The sequence below is a fragment of the Engystomops pustulosus genome, chromosome 5, assembly GCF_040894005.1.
Source record: "Engystomops pustulosus chromosome 5, aEngPut4.maternal, whole genome shotgun sequence".
NCBI classification, from domain to species: domain Eukaryota; kingdom Metazoa; phylum Chordata; class Amphibia; order Anura; family Leptodactylidae; genus Engystomops; species Engystomops pustulosus.
In genome coordinates this window covers 176,393,196-176,411,403 of record NC_092415.1, presented here as the reverse complement: position 1 = coordinate 176,411,403, position 18,208 = coordinate 176,393,196, and the positions used below count along the sequence as shown (strand labels likewise).

The 18,208-nt window shown below is 44.7% G+C and overlaps 1 protein-coding gene and 1 long non-coding RNA gene across 2 annotated transcripts; both read right to left on the bottom strand.

Annotated features, from left to right (window-relative positions):
- Positions 1 to 6,131: 6,131 nt before the first annotated feature.
- On the bottom strand, positions 6,132 to 7,661 carry LOC140134150 (sperm acrosome membrane-associated protein 6-like). The gene is made up of 6 exons (XM_072154786.1): positions 7,643 to 7,661; positions 7,480 to 7,557; positions 7,277 to 7,380; positions 7,029 to 7,188; positions 6,358 to 6,642; positions 6,132 to 6,186 (listed from the first exon to the last, which is right to left on the bottom strand). The coding sequence occupies exons 1-5, from the start codon at positions 7,659 to 7,661 to the stop codon at positions 6,371 to 6,373; spliced, it is 633 nt and encodes a 210-aa protein (XP_072010887.1). The 3' UTR covers positions 6,132 to 6,186; positions 6,358 to 6,370.
- A 145-nt stretch (positions 7,662 to 7,806) lies between these two features.
- On the bottom strand, positions 7,807 to 8,638 carry LOC140134252 (uncharacterized). Its single transcript, XR_011856158.1, has 3 exons — positions 8,457 to 8,638; positions 7,964 to 8,038; positions 7,807 to 7,871 (listed from the first exon to the last, which is right to left on the bottom strand). It is a non-coding gene; the product is annotated as an uncharacterized lncRNA (long non-coding RNA).
- Positions 8,639 to 18,208: the final 9,570 nt, after the last annotated feature.

Genomic DNA, 18,208 nt, shown 5'->3' with positions numbered 1-18,208 from the left:
GCATAAAATATCATCCCAACATAAAGCAGACATTCCGTAAATGTAATTTATCAAGCTTTTTGGGTAGTTTTACTTCCTGTCTGGAAAGCAGAACATTTCAAACTTGGAAAATGAAGAATTTTTACAAACTTTTGCCCAATTTTCACTTTTTTTCAGAACGAATCGCAAAACGTATCACTTAAATTTTATAACTAACATGAAGTACAATGTATCACGAGAAAACATTCTCAAAATCACCGGGATATGTTAAAGCGTTCCGAAGTTATAACCAATTATCGTGAGACATGTCACATTTGAAAACTCGAGTCTGGTCATTGAGCTGAAAACTAGTGTCGGTGATAAGGGGTTAATATTCGCCTTAGGCAGCAAATATGCTAGAATCAGCCCTGGATGTGAGACCATTATATAAAGGGGAGATGAGAGGGCCAAGACATGAAAGGGAGATGAGAGAGGCCACAATACAATGGAGAGATTACGGGGCCCCAATATGAGGATGAGATGAGAGGTCACAATATGAGGAAGAGGTAAGAGGCCACAATTGTGAACATGGCAATAGGGCCATGGGCCACATTTATCCAAAAACAGTGGAACCTGCATAATGTGCAATTTGCCTGTGAAGTGTGCAGGGTGAGCCAGATACATGAAATGTGTTGCAAATACTTACATGGATGTAATGTGGGGTGCAGGGTAACATATATGTAATTTGGGGGTGCAGGGTGACATGGATGTAATGTGGGGTGCAGGGGGACATGGAAGTGATGTGGGGTGCAGGGGGACATGGAAGTGATATGGGGTGCAGGGGGACATGGATGTAATGTGGGGTGCAGGGGGACATGGAAGTGATGTGGGGTGCAGGGGGCATGGATGTGATGTGGGGTGCAGGGGGACATGGATGTGATGTGGGGTGCAGGGTGAAATGGATGTAATGTGGGGATGTAGGGTGACATGGATGTAATGTGGAGGTGCAGGTTAACATGGATGTAATGTGGGGGTGCAGGGTGACATGGATGTAATGTGTGGGTGCAGGTTAACATGGATGTAATGTGGGGGTGCAGGGTGACATGGATGTAATGTGGGGGTGTGCAGGGTGACATGGATGTAATGTGGGGGTGCAGGGTGACATGGATGTAATGTGGGTGTGCAGGGTGACATGGATGTAATGTGGGGTGCAGGGTGACATGGATGTAATGTGGAGGTGCAGGTTAACATGGATGTAATGTGTGGGTGCAGGTTAACATGGATGTAATGTGGGGGTGCAGGGTGACATGGATGTAATGTGGGGGTGTGCAGGGTGACATGGATGTAATGTGGGGGTGCAGGGTGACATGGATGTAATGTGGGTGTGCAGGGTGACATGGATGTAATGTGGGGGTGCAGTGTGAAATGGATGTAATGTGGGGGTGCAGGGTGACATGGATGTAATGTGGGTGTGCAGGGTGACATGGATGTAATGTGGGGGTGCAGGGTGACATGGATGTAATGTGTGGGTGCAGGTTAACATGGATGTAATGTGGGGGTGCAGGGTGACATGGATGTAATGTGGGGGTGTGCAGGGTGACATGGATGTAATGTGGGGGTGCAGGGTGACATGGATGTAATGTGGGTGTGCAGGGTGACATGGATGTAATGTGGGGGTGCAGGGTGAAATGGATGTAATGTGGGGATGTAGGGTGACATGGATGTAATGTGGAGGTGCAGGGTGACATGGATGTAATGTGGAGGTGCAGGTTAACATGGATGTAATGTGGGGGTGCAGGGTGTCATGGATGTAATGTGGGTGTGCAGGGTGACATAGACGTAATGTGGGTGTGCAGGGTGACATGGATGTAATGTGGGGTGCAGGGTGACATGGATGTAATGTGGAGGTGCAGGTTAACATGGATGTAATGTGTGGGTGCAGGTTAACATGGATGTAATGTGGGGGTGCAGGGTGACATGAATGTAATATGGGGACGCAGGGTGTCATGGATGTAATGTGGGGTCCAGGTTGACATAGATGTAATGTGGCGGTGCAGGGTGACATGAATGTAATGTGGGGGGGCAAGGTGACATGGATGTAATGTGTGGGTGCAGGGTGACATGGATGTAATGCGGGGTGCATGGTGACATGGATGTAATGTGGGGGTGCAGGGTGACATGGCTGTAATGTGGGGAGGCAGGGTGGCATGCAACTGTGGCTACTTGGGGTCAGCACTGGCTACTAGGGGCATCCCTGAGACTTCTGGCTAGTGGAGCATCATTGGCTTCCTGGGGGCAGCCCTGTGACTACTTGGGGACGAGACTATATCCACCATAGGAGAATAATTGTGATCTCTAGGGGAACAACAGAACACGATTGCATTTGTCATAAGAAGGTGGAGGAGATGATGATAAAATGAGAAACTCTTTGGGGGTCATTTACTAAGGGCCCGATTTGCATTTTCCTGACGTGTTACCCGAATATTTCCGATTTGCGCCGATTTCCCCTGAATTGCCCTGGGATTTTGGCGCATGCGATCGGATTGTGGCGCATCGGCGCTGGCATGCATGCAACGGAAATCGGGGGGCATGGCCGAACGAAAACCTGACAGATTCGGAAAAACCGCCACATTTTAAAAAAAATGTGTCGCGGAGCTTGCACTTACCTTCACTCAGCCCGGCTCGGTGTACTCCAGTGTGTTCCGATGCTCTTCAGCGCAGCAGCACCACCTGGTGGACGGCGGAGGAACTGCCTTACTGAATCCTGGCCGGACCCGAATCCACCGCATGAGAACGCGCCGCTGGATCGCGAATGGGCCGGGTAAGTAAATCTTCCCCTTTGTGTTTCTAAATCTGAGAGACCAGTACAGTGCAGCCAGTAAACCAGATCAGACCAGTCTAGTCAGACAGAGGAGAGCCAGCTGATTGCCTGAGCAGCTCTGAGGAGTTTAGTGAGAGAAAAAGGGATATCATCCTACCATCAAGGGTGATATCTGAAGTAACCCAGGACAAGCTGAAGCATCCTACTAGGACACAGCTATCTCCCAGCCTGCCCCTGCATCCAGGCTGGTGATCAATCCCTGTGGTTCTCTCTCTCAAAGGGCATCCCTGTAACCATTGTTAAGATTCGTTGGACACGTTATCCACTGTTCCTGTTGGTTCCAATAAAGAACTGTAGGTTGTTTTTAGACAATGTCTCCCTCCGCCTGATCCCTGCTACTACGGCTGTCACCATCATGGGCACCCTATCCACTACACAGGGACTCATACTCCAGACCCCAAGGGTTGCCCCAGGGAGAACCGCTATAGCAGCCTCTCCCTCCTCATTTCTTGCCAACACCACCCTGCTAGAGACCTGCCAGGCTGTAGGACAGCCCTCCGGTCCCCATACCAAGCACCGTGACACTAGGGTGCCTAGGCCGCAACCACCAGCCACTCCGTTATTCTGGGTCCCGGCTGTCTCCAGGCCCCAAGAAAAGGTTAGGCCCCGGAGGGGATGTTGCATAAACAGAGAAATACAAATGAAATATTTATACATTATGCTCATGTTTTAAGAGGGCTCATATTTAAAGAGGGCCTGTCAGGTCGATTTGGGATGCTTAACCAACTTTAGGTCCTTATGGACCTCCAATTAAGGGTCCCAGATCGACCTATACGAGGCTGTGGAAGAAAATGAAAAAAATATATATTTTGTACTTACCCAGATGGACTCATATCTCAAGATCCCACACCAGCGCCTCCTCTCATCATGAAGCAAGTGAAGCCGCCAGGATAATGCCCCGGCTTCTCGTATGCATATGCTTTGTACCTATGGCTCTTGTGCAGTGAAGCTGGGGGAGATTGCTCTAGGAAGAAAAACCTTCCCAATGTGATCTCAAAGTATCCTGTTTCCACATGAAAACTCAGAGGAGGTAATCTGGCCCAAAATATGCAATGAAAGGATACATCGACCATGGATTTTTGGAAATATTATAAGCCACATATGTGACCTGTACAGAAAGGCTTTCAAACTAGAGTCCCGTGCGCCTCTCTAGACCCTTTACAAGTCATATGAAGTGAAATTCTGCCTTTGAATTAAAAAAACATGAAGTTATTAGAAATGATGTGCAATAATCAGATCCCAGCCGGCCAAGCCAACAATGGCCCCTAATAGCAGGATAATACAAGAGACATACAATAGTGCTCGAATTACTGGGCATCCATAACACAACACGCTTGCATTGGTTTGTAATGAAACATTAAATTTATGCACTTTTTATTTCTTTTAAAGAAAAAAATTATGGTAATATATTTGGGTACAGTTAGTCTAGAAGTGGGGGTATATGGTTGAGAAAATTGCCACAAGCAACATAAGGAGAGGAATAAGTTCCTCCAGTTGGTGATCCCTCATAAAACAGACAACCTGAGCAAAGTACTAAGACGCGTCCCAGTTGTACAGTAAGGAGCTATCCCACTTGTCCCAGCCGGGAGGAAAAGGGGAACAGGGTGAAGTGTCACAGGCTTTATTGAAAAATAACAACTACAAAAGGGAGGTAGGGGGGAAGGAGAGGATTGTGTGTCCTCTAGTTCCCGGATGGCTCAATCTGTGAAAAAGAGGCAAAGTCCCATGACTACCTAAAAAAGTCCACAATCATTAAATGGCAAGGTCCACAAAAGAAACAAAAATGAGAAAGTGGGCTTGTCAGTCCTCTTCTTCAGTGTCCATCCTGCTGTCCAATGGGGCATAGTCTCTGAGGTGGCTCATGAAGCCGATGACAGTCCTGGATAGAGAAACCTTCTCTCTGCAGGGTGAGGCGCCTCCTGGCATACCACAAGATGTCTTTGAAGCAGTTCATAAGACGCCAGGCATGCTGGATGGCCTCCACTGTGTGGGTGCCTTGGAGTAGTCCATAAAGAGCAGCATGTCATGGTCATGGTGTCCCTAGGCACAGAAAGATTGAGCTTGTGTTTCCAGGGCTTTCAACAGGCCCTGAGCAAAGGGGCATTCCCAGAACAAGTGCAATTATGTCTCCTCTGCAAAGGGACACCGGGGGAAGCTCTGGGTCTTGCTCAGGTTTGGGCTTTCATAAACAACCGGGTGGGGAGACCTCCTGGATGGCTATTCATGACAAGTCCCTGTGCCAGCTGTTCAGTCTGTCTACATGTTAGTCTACATGGTGTCCTTGGTGCTGGAGGTCAGCCCCGGAAAACACTCCACAATCTCCTTGGCTCTGATGAGTTTGCGGATAGTCCTGGGCTTCCACAAACCTGGTTTAAATTCCTCCAGATGTTGATCCCTCATAAATTACATAGCCCTGGCGCAGTACTAGGGAGGGTTTCACTTGTCCCAGCCAAGCCCCCGCCACAGGGGAAGGAAAAAGAGGTGGTACATGGACATTCCAGAAGAGTCCTTTGCTGTTCTCAGAGTTCTTCGGACACAATCACAAACAAAAGAAATCCATTGCAGAGTGGGGATGTTGGGGATGCCCTTACCCACTTTAACGAGGCCCCTTGTACATAAGTGTCTGCTTTACTCTATCAATCTTGGAACCCCAAACAAACTTAAACATAGTCCCAGCCTTCCTGGATGACCTTCAGGAAGCCTTATGCATTATACAGGATTAAAACCAAACTGGTATATATACTCCAGAAGGGACAGATCTCCAACTGTAGATAGCACTGTTTCAACCTTGTTGGGTCTCTTCAGTACAGCGTAGGGAACTGGTTTGGCTGAGTGAGAGGCCTTTTACTAGGGACGGGATGTAAGTGTTCTCCTTACAGAGACTGCCAATTAAGATCGCCTTGTAGGTGTATGGAGACTTATAGGAATTGCCGCTCCACCAGGAGATGGAAAAATATGCAAATAGATTTTACAGGAAGGGATAAGGAAAATCATGCCTCTATTAGCTGCCTAGTAAGGCAGCTCCCTTGATATCAAGCATGAGCGTCAGAAAAGCCTTATGATATCATGTGGGATTCAAACCAGACCAGTATATCTATTCCAGAAGGAACAGATTCCCAGCTGCAGACAGCACTCTTCATCCAGCGCTCTTCATCCGACTTTGGCGATCTAAAGTGAAAACATCGATAACATTAGTGAAAAGGGAAAGAACAGGTTTCGACTTCTAAAACTTAAAAACCAGATCTTAATTAAATACTTACGTTTTTGGCAAGTTCAGGAAAACTTTAAAATATGCTGGACATTCTTCACATTTATTGCATGAGATGGTCTGGGTAGTTTTTTGAGTGCTTGAGGGAAAAAAATCAAAGAGGTCAAACATGAATGAAGATGTCATACCATACCAGCTCACTGCAGACACTGACCAGTTTGGTATTGCCAATTACCTGGTTTATAGTATAAACAGTGTGCAGTAGCTTTACCTAATGATGTACAAATGTACACAAAATGTGAGGACTTACCTCTCTGTACATTTTATACAGGGCTCTGAAGGTGCTGTTTTCTCCAGTCCACACTTAGTGCATAATACCACAGGAATCTTGCCAGCAAGATGATGGCTAGCAGGAAGATCCCGGCATAGACTGCATAGGCGATGGGGTTCTGGAGTGTTGCCAGGATGGTGTCCATGGTGGAGGGGCCTTGTTTAGTTGTTTCTTCCTCCTTCAACTGAGTTGGAGATTTTTCAACCAAAGCCCGCTGGAAATAGATGTCCATTATAGCTCTTTCTCTGACATCAGACTGTATCACTGTAAAAATAGAAGAAAAATAGAAGTAAATATGTGATATGGAGAATGTTATCAGTCATTGAGGTTTTCAGGAGGAATTCTCTACAGTAAGAGCTTTGCAAAGGCAGGAAGGGCTCCTGATCTAGCACACACATAGAAGGCTGGATACACATCATGTTTTGTACCATATGTTGTAAGGACATCTAGGGGGGATTTTCTGCAGATGTGATATATGCTGGTCAGTCAAAAGTAACAACCATGCCTCCATAAGTCAATGTATACTCTCAGCATATACGTCGGGAGCATTCCCAATGTATGCACTGACCTATACAAAAAATGAGATGTGAACCAAGCCATAGTGACAGATAAGAGAGAGTGTATGAGAGTTAGAAAACTATAAGTCTTACCATCCAGGTAATGAAATTTGCGGAGGATGATGTCGTCGTCGTCATCTGTTACCTCACAGACGTAAGTCCCTCTATGGCTCATCCTCACAGGTTTTATGAGGAGAAAAAGTTGGTCCCCATGCTTTATATGCTTGAAGTAGCTGAGGTCAGCCACCCTGATCTAAAGGGAAAATGTTCATAACATTAGTGAGAGGGGAAGGAACAGGTTTCCAAAATGTTAAAAAAAATATATTAATTCAAACACTTACATTTTTGGCAAATTTCCAGGAAACTTTTGGATCTTCTGGAAGTGGAAATGAGGCCCCACAGGGGATGGTGATCTGGTCCAGCTCACTTACACTCAAGGTCTCAACTGAAGGGAAAGTAACAGGAAATAAATAGTTAATAAGACAACATACAATACACTAACAATGTTATATGAGATAGAAATTGATAATAGATGTGATCTTACGGGGACAGGCCACGGGGACGTTACAATCCTCCTCAGCACATTTATTGCATGTGAAGGTGCGGGCAGCTTTCTGAAGGCCTGAGGGGAAAAAGTCATAGAGGTCACACATGTGAAAGACATAAGGACCCCAAATGTACATAATGAGGGGGGTCACACAACTAACTTATACTGTGCAATGACATTACTCACCACATGGAGGTCTGCATTGTTCCGGTGGATGACCTAATGGAAGAAATTATATATATATAAAAATATTTATGGAGAATATAAAGGAAATGTTTAGTGTCTGTATCCAAGGATCTTTAGTCACTTACGTTCGACACGGTCTCTTACACCTTGCACATACTTTGCCATTGTAATTTCAAATTGATGTACCCAATCAGGTGGGGATACTAGAAGAAAGGAGATAGAAACAGAAAGAAATAGTCATTTACTGTTGATTATTTAAAAGACATTGAAAAATTCTTAAGATTTTAAAACTTACAAGATTTGTCAATGGATTTTACGTCTTTCTCGAAGATTTTCAGGTATCCTTTTATGTAAGGTATTTCAGAAAACGCTGCAAGGAGAAGATAGGAGAGTTAGGAGAGATATTGTAGACATTGTATATACTCGAGTATAAGGTGACCCAAGTATAAGCCAAGGTACTTAATTGTGCCACAAAAATACTGGGAAAACGTATTGACTCGGGTATAAGCATAGGGTGGAAAATGCAGCAAGTAACTCTCTAATAAAATGCCCAGCAGAGTTCCCCTTTAAAATTAAATATCCAGCAGACCCTCCTGTAAAATAAAATGTCCCACAGAGACCCCTTTATAAAAAAAAGTGGGGCCCGAGTGAGGTTTTTTCAACAATAAAATTGTGCTAAAAACCTTGGCTTATACTCGAGTATGTATATGGTAAATCCCTAAATCCTGAGGTCACACACGTTCTATATATAAGACAAAGAAGCAATGAGAAAAGAGGATCTCAATTACCTATCGAGATGCTGTTGAGGGGCAGAAACCCAGCATGCAGCTTTTGCAGGCATCTTTCAGGGTCCATCTTGTGCAGAGAGACGGGACGATGACATATTTGATCTCTCTGCGCTGGTGTGGTGAAGCAGTGGAAGCAGGATCTTGCAACTTCCACTCCACCCAAGAGGAGAAAGAGCTGCAGCAGCAGATAACAGGAGTTAATGTTTGCCATTATTTCCAATCACACAAACCCGTCAGCTAGAAAACCTAAAAACACAAAAAAAACCTGAGATTATGACTTGGAGGAAACTGTGAAACCTGACAATGACAATGGATCCTATCTCCTCACTATATACAGGATTGGCCAAAATATAAAGGTATAACCCCTGGGACCACTTCATTGAAATGGAGCAGTACTTACAGTCTCGCATCCAGCTGATGAGTGACCTCTCTGTCATCCAGCACCTTCTTATATACCCCGATGCTGATGACATCACAATAGACACTTCTGATGACATCACAATGACTGTTCATGGTTCCGGCTGGTCACATATTATTATATGTTCCACATCTTACATAACACATTATGATATGTGGGGTACAATATGATATAAAAGGTTTATTATCAGCCTTCATGTTATAAAGCTACACTAACCTCCCCCCCTCCCCCACACACACACGTAAGCACCCTAATCCTATAATATGTCATTTATAGATGTGGTCTCCCCTGGGTCCCAAAGAAACAATTCCCAAATAGACATATAGCAGGCCTAGAACAGGAATCTACAAGAAGGGTAGGCGCCTGCCTAGGATACAGTGGGAAACACTTTAATACCTGGGAATTACACTGTATAACTTGGGCCCAGATTGTCTCTTTCAGGCCCAGTGGAGACGACATCTTTATTCTAACACCCTTGGACTTGCAGAAGAGCTTTCACCAGACAGATATATACAATATTTCGTTGGTGTAGCTCATTTATTAAAAGATGTAAAACTGTAGGTCGCAGCCTGGCATGAAGTTGCAGAGATCTCCTATATGAGGCTCCGGTATAAAGATGGATAGATGGGCTCTGAATTGTCTTATTACTGGTCCAGGGCAATAGGGATCAATAACAGCTGAAGAATATTGGGTATGGATGTGGGATGGGGCTCCTTATATATACATAAAGAGAGTCGGAGTCTACACTAAGGGTATACTGGGTGCAAGCCTATTACTAACTTCCATAGAACTACAAGTCACAGCATGCCTTAAAGTCAACTCTGTTGTTACAAGAGGCCCTTTCCTAGATCTGTAGATATAGAAGCTTTATATTGTTCTTATAATGGATCCAGTTATTCCTGATAGACAAGGCATTAGTTATAGATAAAGCCTAGAAAGACCTGGGTATAGATGTGGGAGGGGGCACTTTCTCAGCTACAGACATTGAAATGGAGCAGTACTTACAGTCTCGCATCCAGCTGATGAGTGACTGCTCTGTCATCCAGCACCTTCTTATATACCCCGATGCTGATGACATCACAATAGACACTTCTGATGACATCACAATGACTGTTCATGGTTCCGGCTGGTCACATGCCCATATTATTATATGTTCCACATCTTATATAGCACATTATGATATTTGTGGTAAAATATGATATAAAACAGTGATGGCGAACGTTTTAGCAACCAAGTGCCCAAACTGCAACGGTGCCCATGGAAAGAGCTTGGAGTACCACCACTGGCACCAGTGCCATAGGTTCGCCACCAGGGCCAGATTAAGTGTCCCAGCGGTATGGAGCACCTCATTTAGGATGGGGCCCCCCCAGCTCGGCAGCCGACGTGGGGCCCCCTCCCACAACAATATATGTAAAAAGATTTCACATAGTTACACAGTTCCAAAGCTCTAGAGATATTAGAAACAAAGGAATCTTTAGTTTTAGATAAATTCCTACCTTTACTAAACCATTTTCAATTTTGGTCCATGACAAACTAAAAAATACGCCCGCCATATTATTACCGAATAATGATACCACAATACTGTTACCAAATAAAAGTACCATAAGACCAATATTCCAAACAATAGTGCTACAATTTGCAAATGATCCCTCGAAACTGACCCACAGGATTACCACAACATGACCAGTATTACCAATAATTTACCACATATAAACTCCACTTACTGATGATCTGTACCGCCATATTGTTATAATACAAACACCACCGAGCACAGGACAATATCACTAATGATACCGCTGTACTAGCCCAAATAATAACATTACATCATGATTATCACTACTACATAATAACTGAATAATACTGCAATACTATATGATAACCTACACAGACAGACCAGTATGTACCAGCATATAGTAGAAGGACCACTTTGTGCCCCCACATATATCATATATAACCCTCACACCACAACTGCCCACACTGTACCCCCAGATATAACATATATACCCCTCACACCACAACTGATCACACTGTGCCCCCACATATATCATATATACCCCTCACACCACAACTGATCACACTGTACCCCCACATATATCATATATACCCCTCACACCACAACTGATCACACTGTGCCCCCACATATATCATATATACCCCTCACACCACAACTGACCACACTGTACCCCCACATATATCATATATACCCCTCACACCACAACTGACCCCACTGTACCCCCACATATATCATATATACCCCTCACACCACAACTGACCACACTGTGCCCCCACATATATCATATATACCCCTCACACCACAACTGACCACACTATGCACCCAAATATATCATACATAGCCCACACACCACAACTGACCACACTGTACCCCCACATATATCATATATACCCCTCACACCACAACTGACCACAGTGCTCCCCACATATATCATATATACCCCTCACACCACAACTGACCACACTGTGCCCCCACATATATCATATATACCCCTCACACCACAACTGACCACACTGTACCCTCTCATATATCATATATACCTCTCACCACACAACTGACCACACTGTGCCCCCACATATATCATATATACCCCTCACACCACACCTGACCACACTGTACCCCCACATATATCATATATACCTCTCACACCACACCTGACCACACTGTACCCCCACATATATCATATATACCTCTCACACCACAACTGACCACACTGAGCCCCCATATATATCATATATCCCCCTCACACCACAACTGACCACACTGTGCCCCCATATATATCATATATACTCCTCACACCACAACTGACCACACTGTGCCCCCACATATATCATAAATACCCCTCACACCACACCTGACCACACTGTACCCCCACATATATCATATATACCGCTCACACCACAACTGACCACACTGTACCCCCACATATATCATATATACCCCTCACACCACAACTCACCACACTGTGCCCCACATATATCATATATACCCCTCACACCACAACTGATTACACTGTACCTCCACATATATCATATATTCCCCTCACACCACAACTGACCACACTGTACCCCCACATATATCATATATACCCCTCACACCACAACTGTCCACACTGTACCCCCACATATATCATATATACCCCTCACACCACAACTGACCACACTGTGCCCCCATATATCATATATACCCCTCACACCACAACTGACCACACTGTACCCCTACATATATCATATATACCCCTCACACCACAACTGTCCACACTGTACCCCCACATATATATAATATACCCCTCACACCACAACTGACCACACTGTGCCCCCACATATATCATATATACCCCTCACACCACAACTGATTACACTGTACCTCCACATATATCATATATACTCCTCACACCACAACTGACCACACTGTGCCCCCACATATATCATATATACCCCTCACACCACAACTGATTACACTGTACCTCCACATATATCATATTTTCCCCTCACACCACAACTGACCACACTGTACCCCCACATATATCATATATACCCCTCACACCACAACTGTCCACACTGTACCCCCACATATATCATATATACCCCTCACACCACAACTGACCACACTGTGCCCCCATATATCATATATACCCCTCACACCACAACTGACCACACTGTACCCCTACATATATCATATATACCCCTCACACCACAACTGTCCACACTGTACCCCCACATATATATAATATACCCCTCACACCACAACTGACCACACTGTGCCCCCACATATATCATATATACCCCTCACACCACAACTGATTACACTGTACCTCCACATATATCATATATACTCCTCACACCACAACTGACCACACTGTGCCCCCACATATATCATATATACCCCTCACACCACAACTGACCACACTGTACCCCCACATATATCATATATACCCCTCACACCACAACTGACCACACTGTGTCCCCACATATATCATATATACCCCTGACACCACAACTGACCACACTGTGCCCCCACATATATCATATATACCCCTCACACCACAACTGATTACACTGTACCCCCATATATATCATATATACCCCTCACACCACAACTGACCACACTGTGTCCCACATATATCATATATACCCCTCACACCACAACTGACCACACTGTACCCTCTCATATATCATATATACCCCTCACACAACAACTGACCACACTGTGTCCCCACATATATCATATATACCCCTCACACCACAACTGATCACACTGTACCCCCACATATATCATATATACCCCTCACACCACAACTGATCACACTGTACCCCCACATATATCATATATACCCCTCACACCACAACTGACCACACTGTGCCCCCACATATATCATATATACCCCTCACACCACAACTGTCCACACTGTACCCCCACATATATCATATATACCCCTCACACCACAACTGACCACACTGTACCCCCACATATGTCATATATACCACTCACACCACAACTGACCACACTTTGCCCCCACATATATCATATATACCACTCACCACACAACTGACCACACTGTGCCCCCACATATATCATATATACCCCTCACACCACAACTGGCCATACTCTCCCCTACATATATCATATATACCTCTCACCACACAACTGACTATACTAACAGTGACCACACTGTACATAACCCATTATGCAGGTTCCCCCCATAGTACTTCATTAGGTAGGTCTCCCCCTTAGCATTTCATTAGGCAGGACTCTCCTTTAATAAATCATTAGGTAGGTCCTCCCCTTATGAATTTATTAGGCACAGTTGTTAATACACACACAGTGATGTCACAGTGGATTAATACACACATACGCACACACACAGTGATAGCACAGGGGATAAATACATACACACAGTGATGTCCTAGCACAGGGTGTTTATACACACACAGTGCTGTCACAGTACAGAGGGCAGATACACACACACAGTGATGTCACAGCACAGGGGGTTAATACACAACAGTGATGTCACAGCAAAGGGGGCTGATACACACACAGTGATGTCCCAGCACAGGGGATTGATACACACACACACAGTGATGTCACAGCACAGGGGATTAATACACAACAGTGATGTCACAGCACAGGGGGCTGATACACACACAGTGATGTCCCAGCACAGGGGGTCAATACACAAACACAGTGATGTCACAGCACAGGGGATTAATACACAACAGTGATGTCACAGCACAGGGGGATGGTAAACACACACAGTGATGTCCCAGCACAGGGGTTCAATACACAAACACAGTGATGTCACAGCACAGGGGGTTAATACACAACAGTGATGTCACAGCACAGGGGGCTGATACACACACAGTGATGTCACAGCACAAGGGGTTAATGCACAACAGTGATGTCACAGCACAGGGGGCTGTTACACATGCAGTGCTGTCACAATTCAGGGGGCTGATACACACACACAGTGATGTCCCAGCGCAGGGGGTTAAGACACACACACAGTGATGTCACAGCACAGGGGGTTAATGCACAACAGTGATGTCATAGCACAGGGGGTTAATGCACAACAGTGACGTTACAGCACAGGGGGCGGTTACACACACAGTGATGTCACAGTACAGGGGGTTAATACACAACACTGAAGTCAAAGCACCAATATTATCAATAAGAAAATGCTGAAAACCATAACAATAATTGATGACAATAACCCCACACCCCAATGCTGGCTCACTATGAACACTAGGAATATTGCAAACTAGAAGGTTAGTCAGTGAGTACAATACTGATCTGACACAGGTAGAAGTGGCATCTAGTACCTCACAGGTGACATGTCTTCTCCTTCAGGGCCAGAATCGATGTAACTTATGGCTGAAGAATTTTCCACCAGATGTCTTCTGCTCCTGGCAGCACATGCCCCACACTTTGCACCTAAAAATACCACAGTTACTCACATTATAATGCCACCTGGATAACAGAAATATGCCCCCCCAAATATACCCCATAATTAAACCTCTGTGTCCCCTGCATATATTACTATACTACAGACCCTGAGTGATACTGTACCCCTAATTATATATGTCACCCCCTAATTACACAATATATGTTTCCCCCATTACTTAATTTATATATTACTCCCTTTAATGAATTAACCTACCTATTTATGGCCCTTTCTAATATACTGGGGTGCCACACTTTAAAGGTTGGCCCCTCAAGTAATTATTCAATATACTGCCCCCCCCCCATTTAGTTATTTAATATACTGACCCCCCCCCCCCATCCATTAATTATGTAATATACTGATATACTGGGCCCCCAAATGTATTTTTTTGCACTTCACTCTTTGGTTCAGTAAGATCACAGGGAAAATAAATTTATAGAGGTTTTATTGAGTTTTAATACATTTGAAAAAAATAAAACCTCATCAAGAAAAAAAGGGGTTTTGTCTGACGCTAATAACTTTTTCATAGCGTATATACTCAAGGCTTATACTCGAGTCAAGGGAAAAAAAGTCACCTTTCCAGCACCCCCGCAGGTCTTCTCTTCTTCCATCGGCAGCGGCAGGTCTGTACACGCTGCCGACGGAACAAGAGAAGACCTGTGGAGGCAAAGGAAAGTTGTATACGGGGGAAGGCTATATCAGGGGCAGGTGTTGGCTATATAAGGGTTGGCTTATACTTGAGTATATATGGTACTGAGATACGTGAGGAGTTATTTTTGGTGTGATGAGCTGACGTTTTCATTGCTACCATTTTGAGGACTGTGAGACCTTTTGATCAGTTTTTATCACATTTTTTATGTTATGTAAAATGGTGTCAAAGTTGCGTTTCGGACATTTGGGCGCCATTTTCAGTTATGTGGTTCAACACCAGCAATAACCGTTTTTATATTTTGATAGATCGGACATTTTGAGACATGGCCATACCTAACGTGTTTGTGATTTTTACTGTTTAATAAATTAGTATCAGTTCTAAAAATAGTTTACTATTTTTTTAGAGTACTTTAACCCTAGATGGTCTGATCGTTCCTACTATATACTACAGTACTACTGTATTGCAGTATATGCAATTATTACACAGTATTCATTACAATGAGCCACTGGCACATTGTGACGAAACTGCAGATGCCATGCAGCCTTGGGTCTGACGAAGACTCAATGCTATCGCTGGATCGCTGCCCCCCGATGACGTCCCAGGGAGCGAGTAACGATCGGAACAAAGATGGCGGCACCAATGTGCCACCGTCCTTTAAATGTTGGCGGCAGCATCAGAAGGGTTAATACCCACTGTAGGCACTAGCACTAATCGTGGGTATTAGCGGTGGATGTTTGCTGCAGTATGCAGCAAACCCCACTGCTGTATGGAGAGGGCTCAGCACGTGAGCCTTCTTCATACAGGTCCCACACTTCTGCGCCGTACATGTAAGCCTCAGAGCTAATATTGTACCCCTCACACACACACAATTAACTATTAAATATGCTGCCCCCCCATAATTAACTATTTAATATGCTGCCAGCAACACAATTAATTATTTAATATGCTGCCCCCCCATAATTAACTGTTTAATATGCTTCCCCCCACACAATTAACTATTTAATATGCTGCCCATCACAGTGATCTATTTAATATGCTGCCCCCACACAATTAATTATTTAATATGCTGCCCCCACACAATTAATTATTTAATATGCTGCCCCCACACAATTAATTATTTTAAATATTTAGTCCCCCACCATCTTTTACTGCTGTTTGATGTAAAAAAAAATAAAACCTTATACTCACCTCGGGTCCCGCGTCTTCTATCTTCTTGCCGCGGCCCTGCAGGAAAGGGTGCGCGGCCGCGTGATGACGTCATCACGCGGCCGCGCATCCTAGTTCATGGAGCGATGTACGCCGGGGTTGTCTTCCGGCCACATCGCTCCGGTAATAGTGCTCGAGCGGCCGGAAACGGCCGCATCGAGCACTATACAGTGACGGGCAGGAGCTTCCTGTCCGGACGGACGGAGGCACCTGCCCGATTGCCGAGGCGAGTGTCGGGGCACGCCGGGGCCCCAGCAGGAGCTTGAGCATCGGCGCTATTGAAGCGCCAGGCCGGGGGCCCCCAACCAATAAATCCGGATCCGGGGGCCCGGTGCTGGCGCTCCATTAGCGCCAATGATGATCCGGCTCTGTTCGCCACCACTGTTATAAAGCCACAATAACCTATTTTAGAGAGAGTCTCCATGGAAATCTTCTGCTACACCCCCCCCTTTCCCCTTGTAAGCACCCAAATCCTATAATATGTCATTTATAGATGTGGTCTCCCCTGGGTCCCAAAGAAACAATTCCCAAATAGACATATAGCAGGCCTAGAACAAGAATCTACAAGAAGGGTAGGCGCCTGCCTAGGATACAGTGGGAAACACTTTAATACCTGGGAATTACACTGTACTACTTGGGCCCAGATTGTCTCTTTCAGGCCCAGAGGAGACCACATCTTTATTCTAACACCCTTGGACTTGCAGAAGAGCTTTCACCAGACAGATATATACAATATTTCGTTGGTGTAGCTCATTTATTAAAAGATGTAAAACTGCAGGTCGCAGCTTGGCGTGAAGTTGCAGAGATCTCCTATAAGACCTTCCGGTATAAAGATGGATAGATGGGCTCTGAATTGTCTTATTACTGGTCCAGGACAATAGGGATCAATAACAGCTGAAGAATATTGGGTATGGATGTGGGATGGGGCTCCTTATACATACATAAAGAGAGTCGGAGTCTACACTAAGGGTATACTGGGTGCAAGCCTATTACTAACTTCCATAGAACTACAAGTCACAGCATGCCTTAAAGTCAATTCTGTTGTTACAAGAGGCCCTTTCCTAGATCTGTAGATATATGAGCTTTATATTGTTCTTATAATGGATCCAGTTATTCCTGATAGACAAGGCATTAGTTATAGATAAAGCCTAGAAAGACCTGGGTATATATGTGGGAGGGGGCACTTACTCAGCTACAGACATTGAAATGGAGCAGTACTTACAGTCTCGCATCCAGCTGATGAGTGACCTCTCTGTCATCCAGCACCTTCTTATATACCCCGATGCTGATGACATCACAATAGACACTTCTGATGACATCACAATGACTGTACATGGTTCTGGCTGGTCACATGACTGTAGGATGGGTTTTGAGTCTTACGTGGATCTTTTAGGGATAAGATCTTGTTAAGATATATAAAGGTGATGATGATGATGGAGATGAAATATACAGCACTAGGGGTGGAGATGCAAGTTAGATTCGTTCCAGAGATTCGTTGGGGCAGATTTACTTACCCGGTCCG

Coding starts and splice junctions, on each gene's coding strand:
- LOC140134150 (XM_072154786.1), bottom strand. Junction 7,381..7,479: donor CGTCCCCGTGGCCTGTCCCC/GTAAGATCACAT, acceptor CTTTCCCTTCAG/TTGAGACCTTGAGTGTAAGT. Junction 7,189..7,276: donor CCTGGAAATTTGCCAAAAAT/GTAAGTGTTTGA, acceptor TTTTCCCTTTAG/ATCAGGGTGGCTGACCTCAG.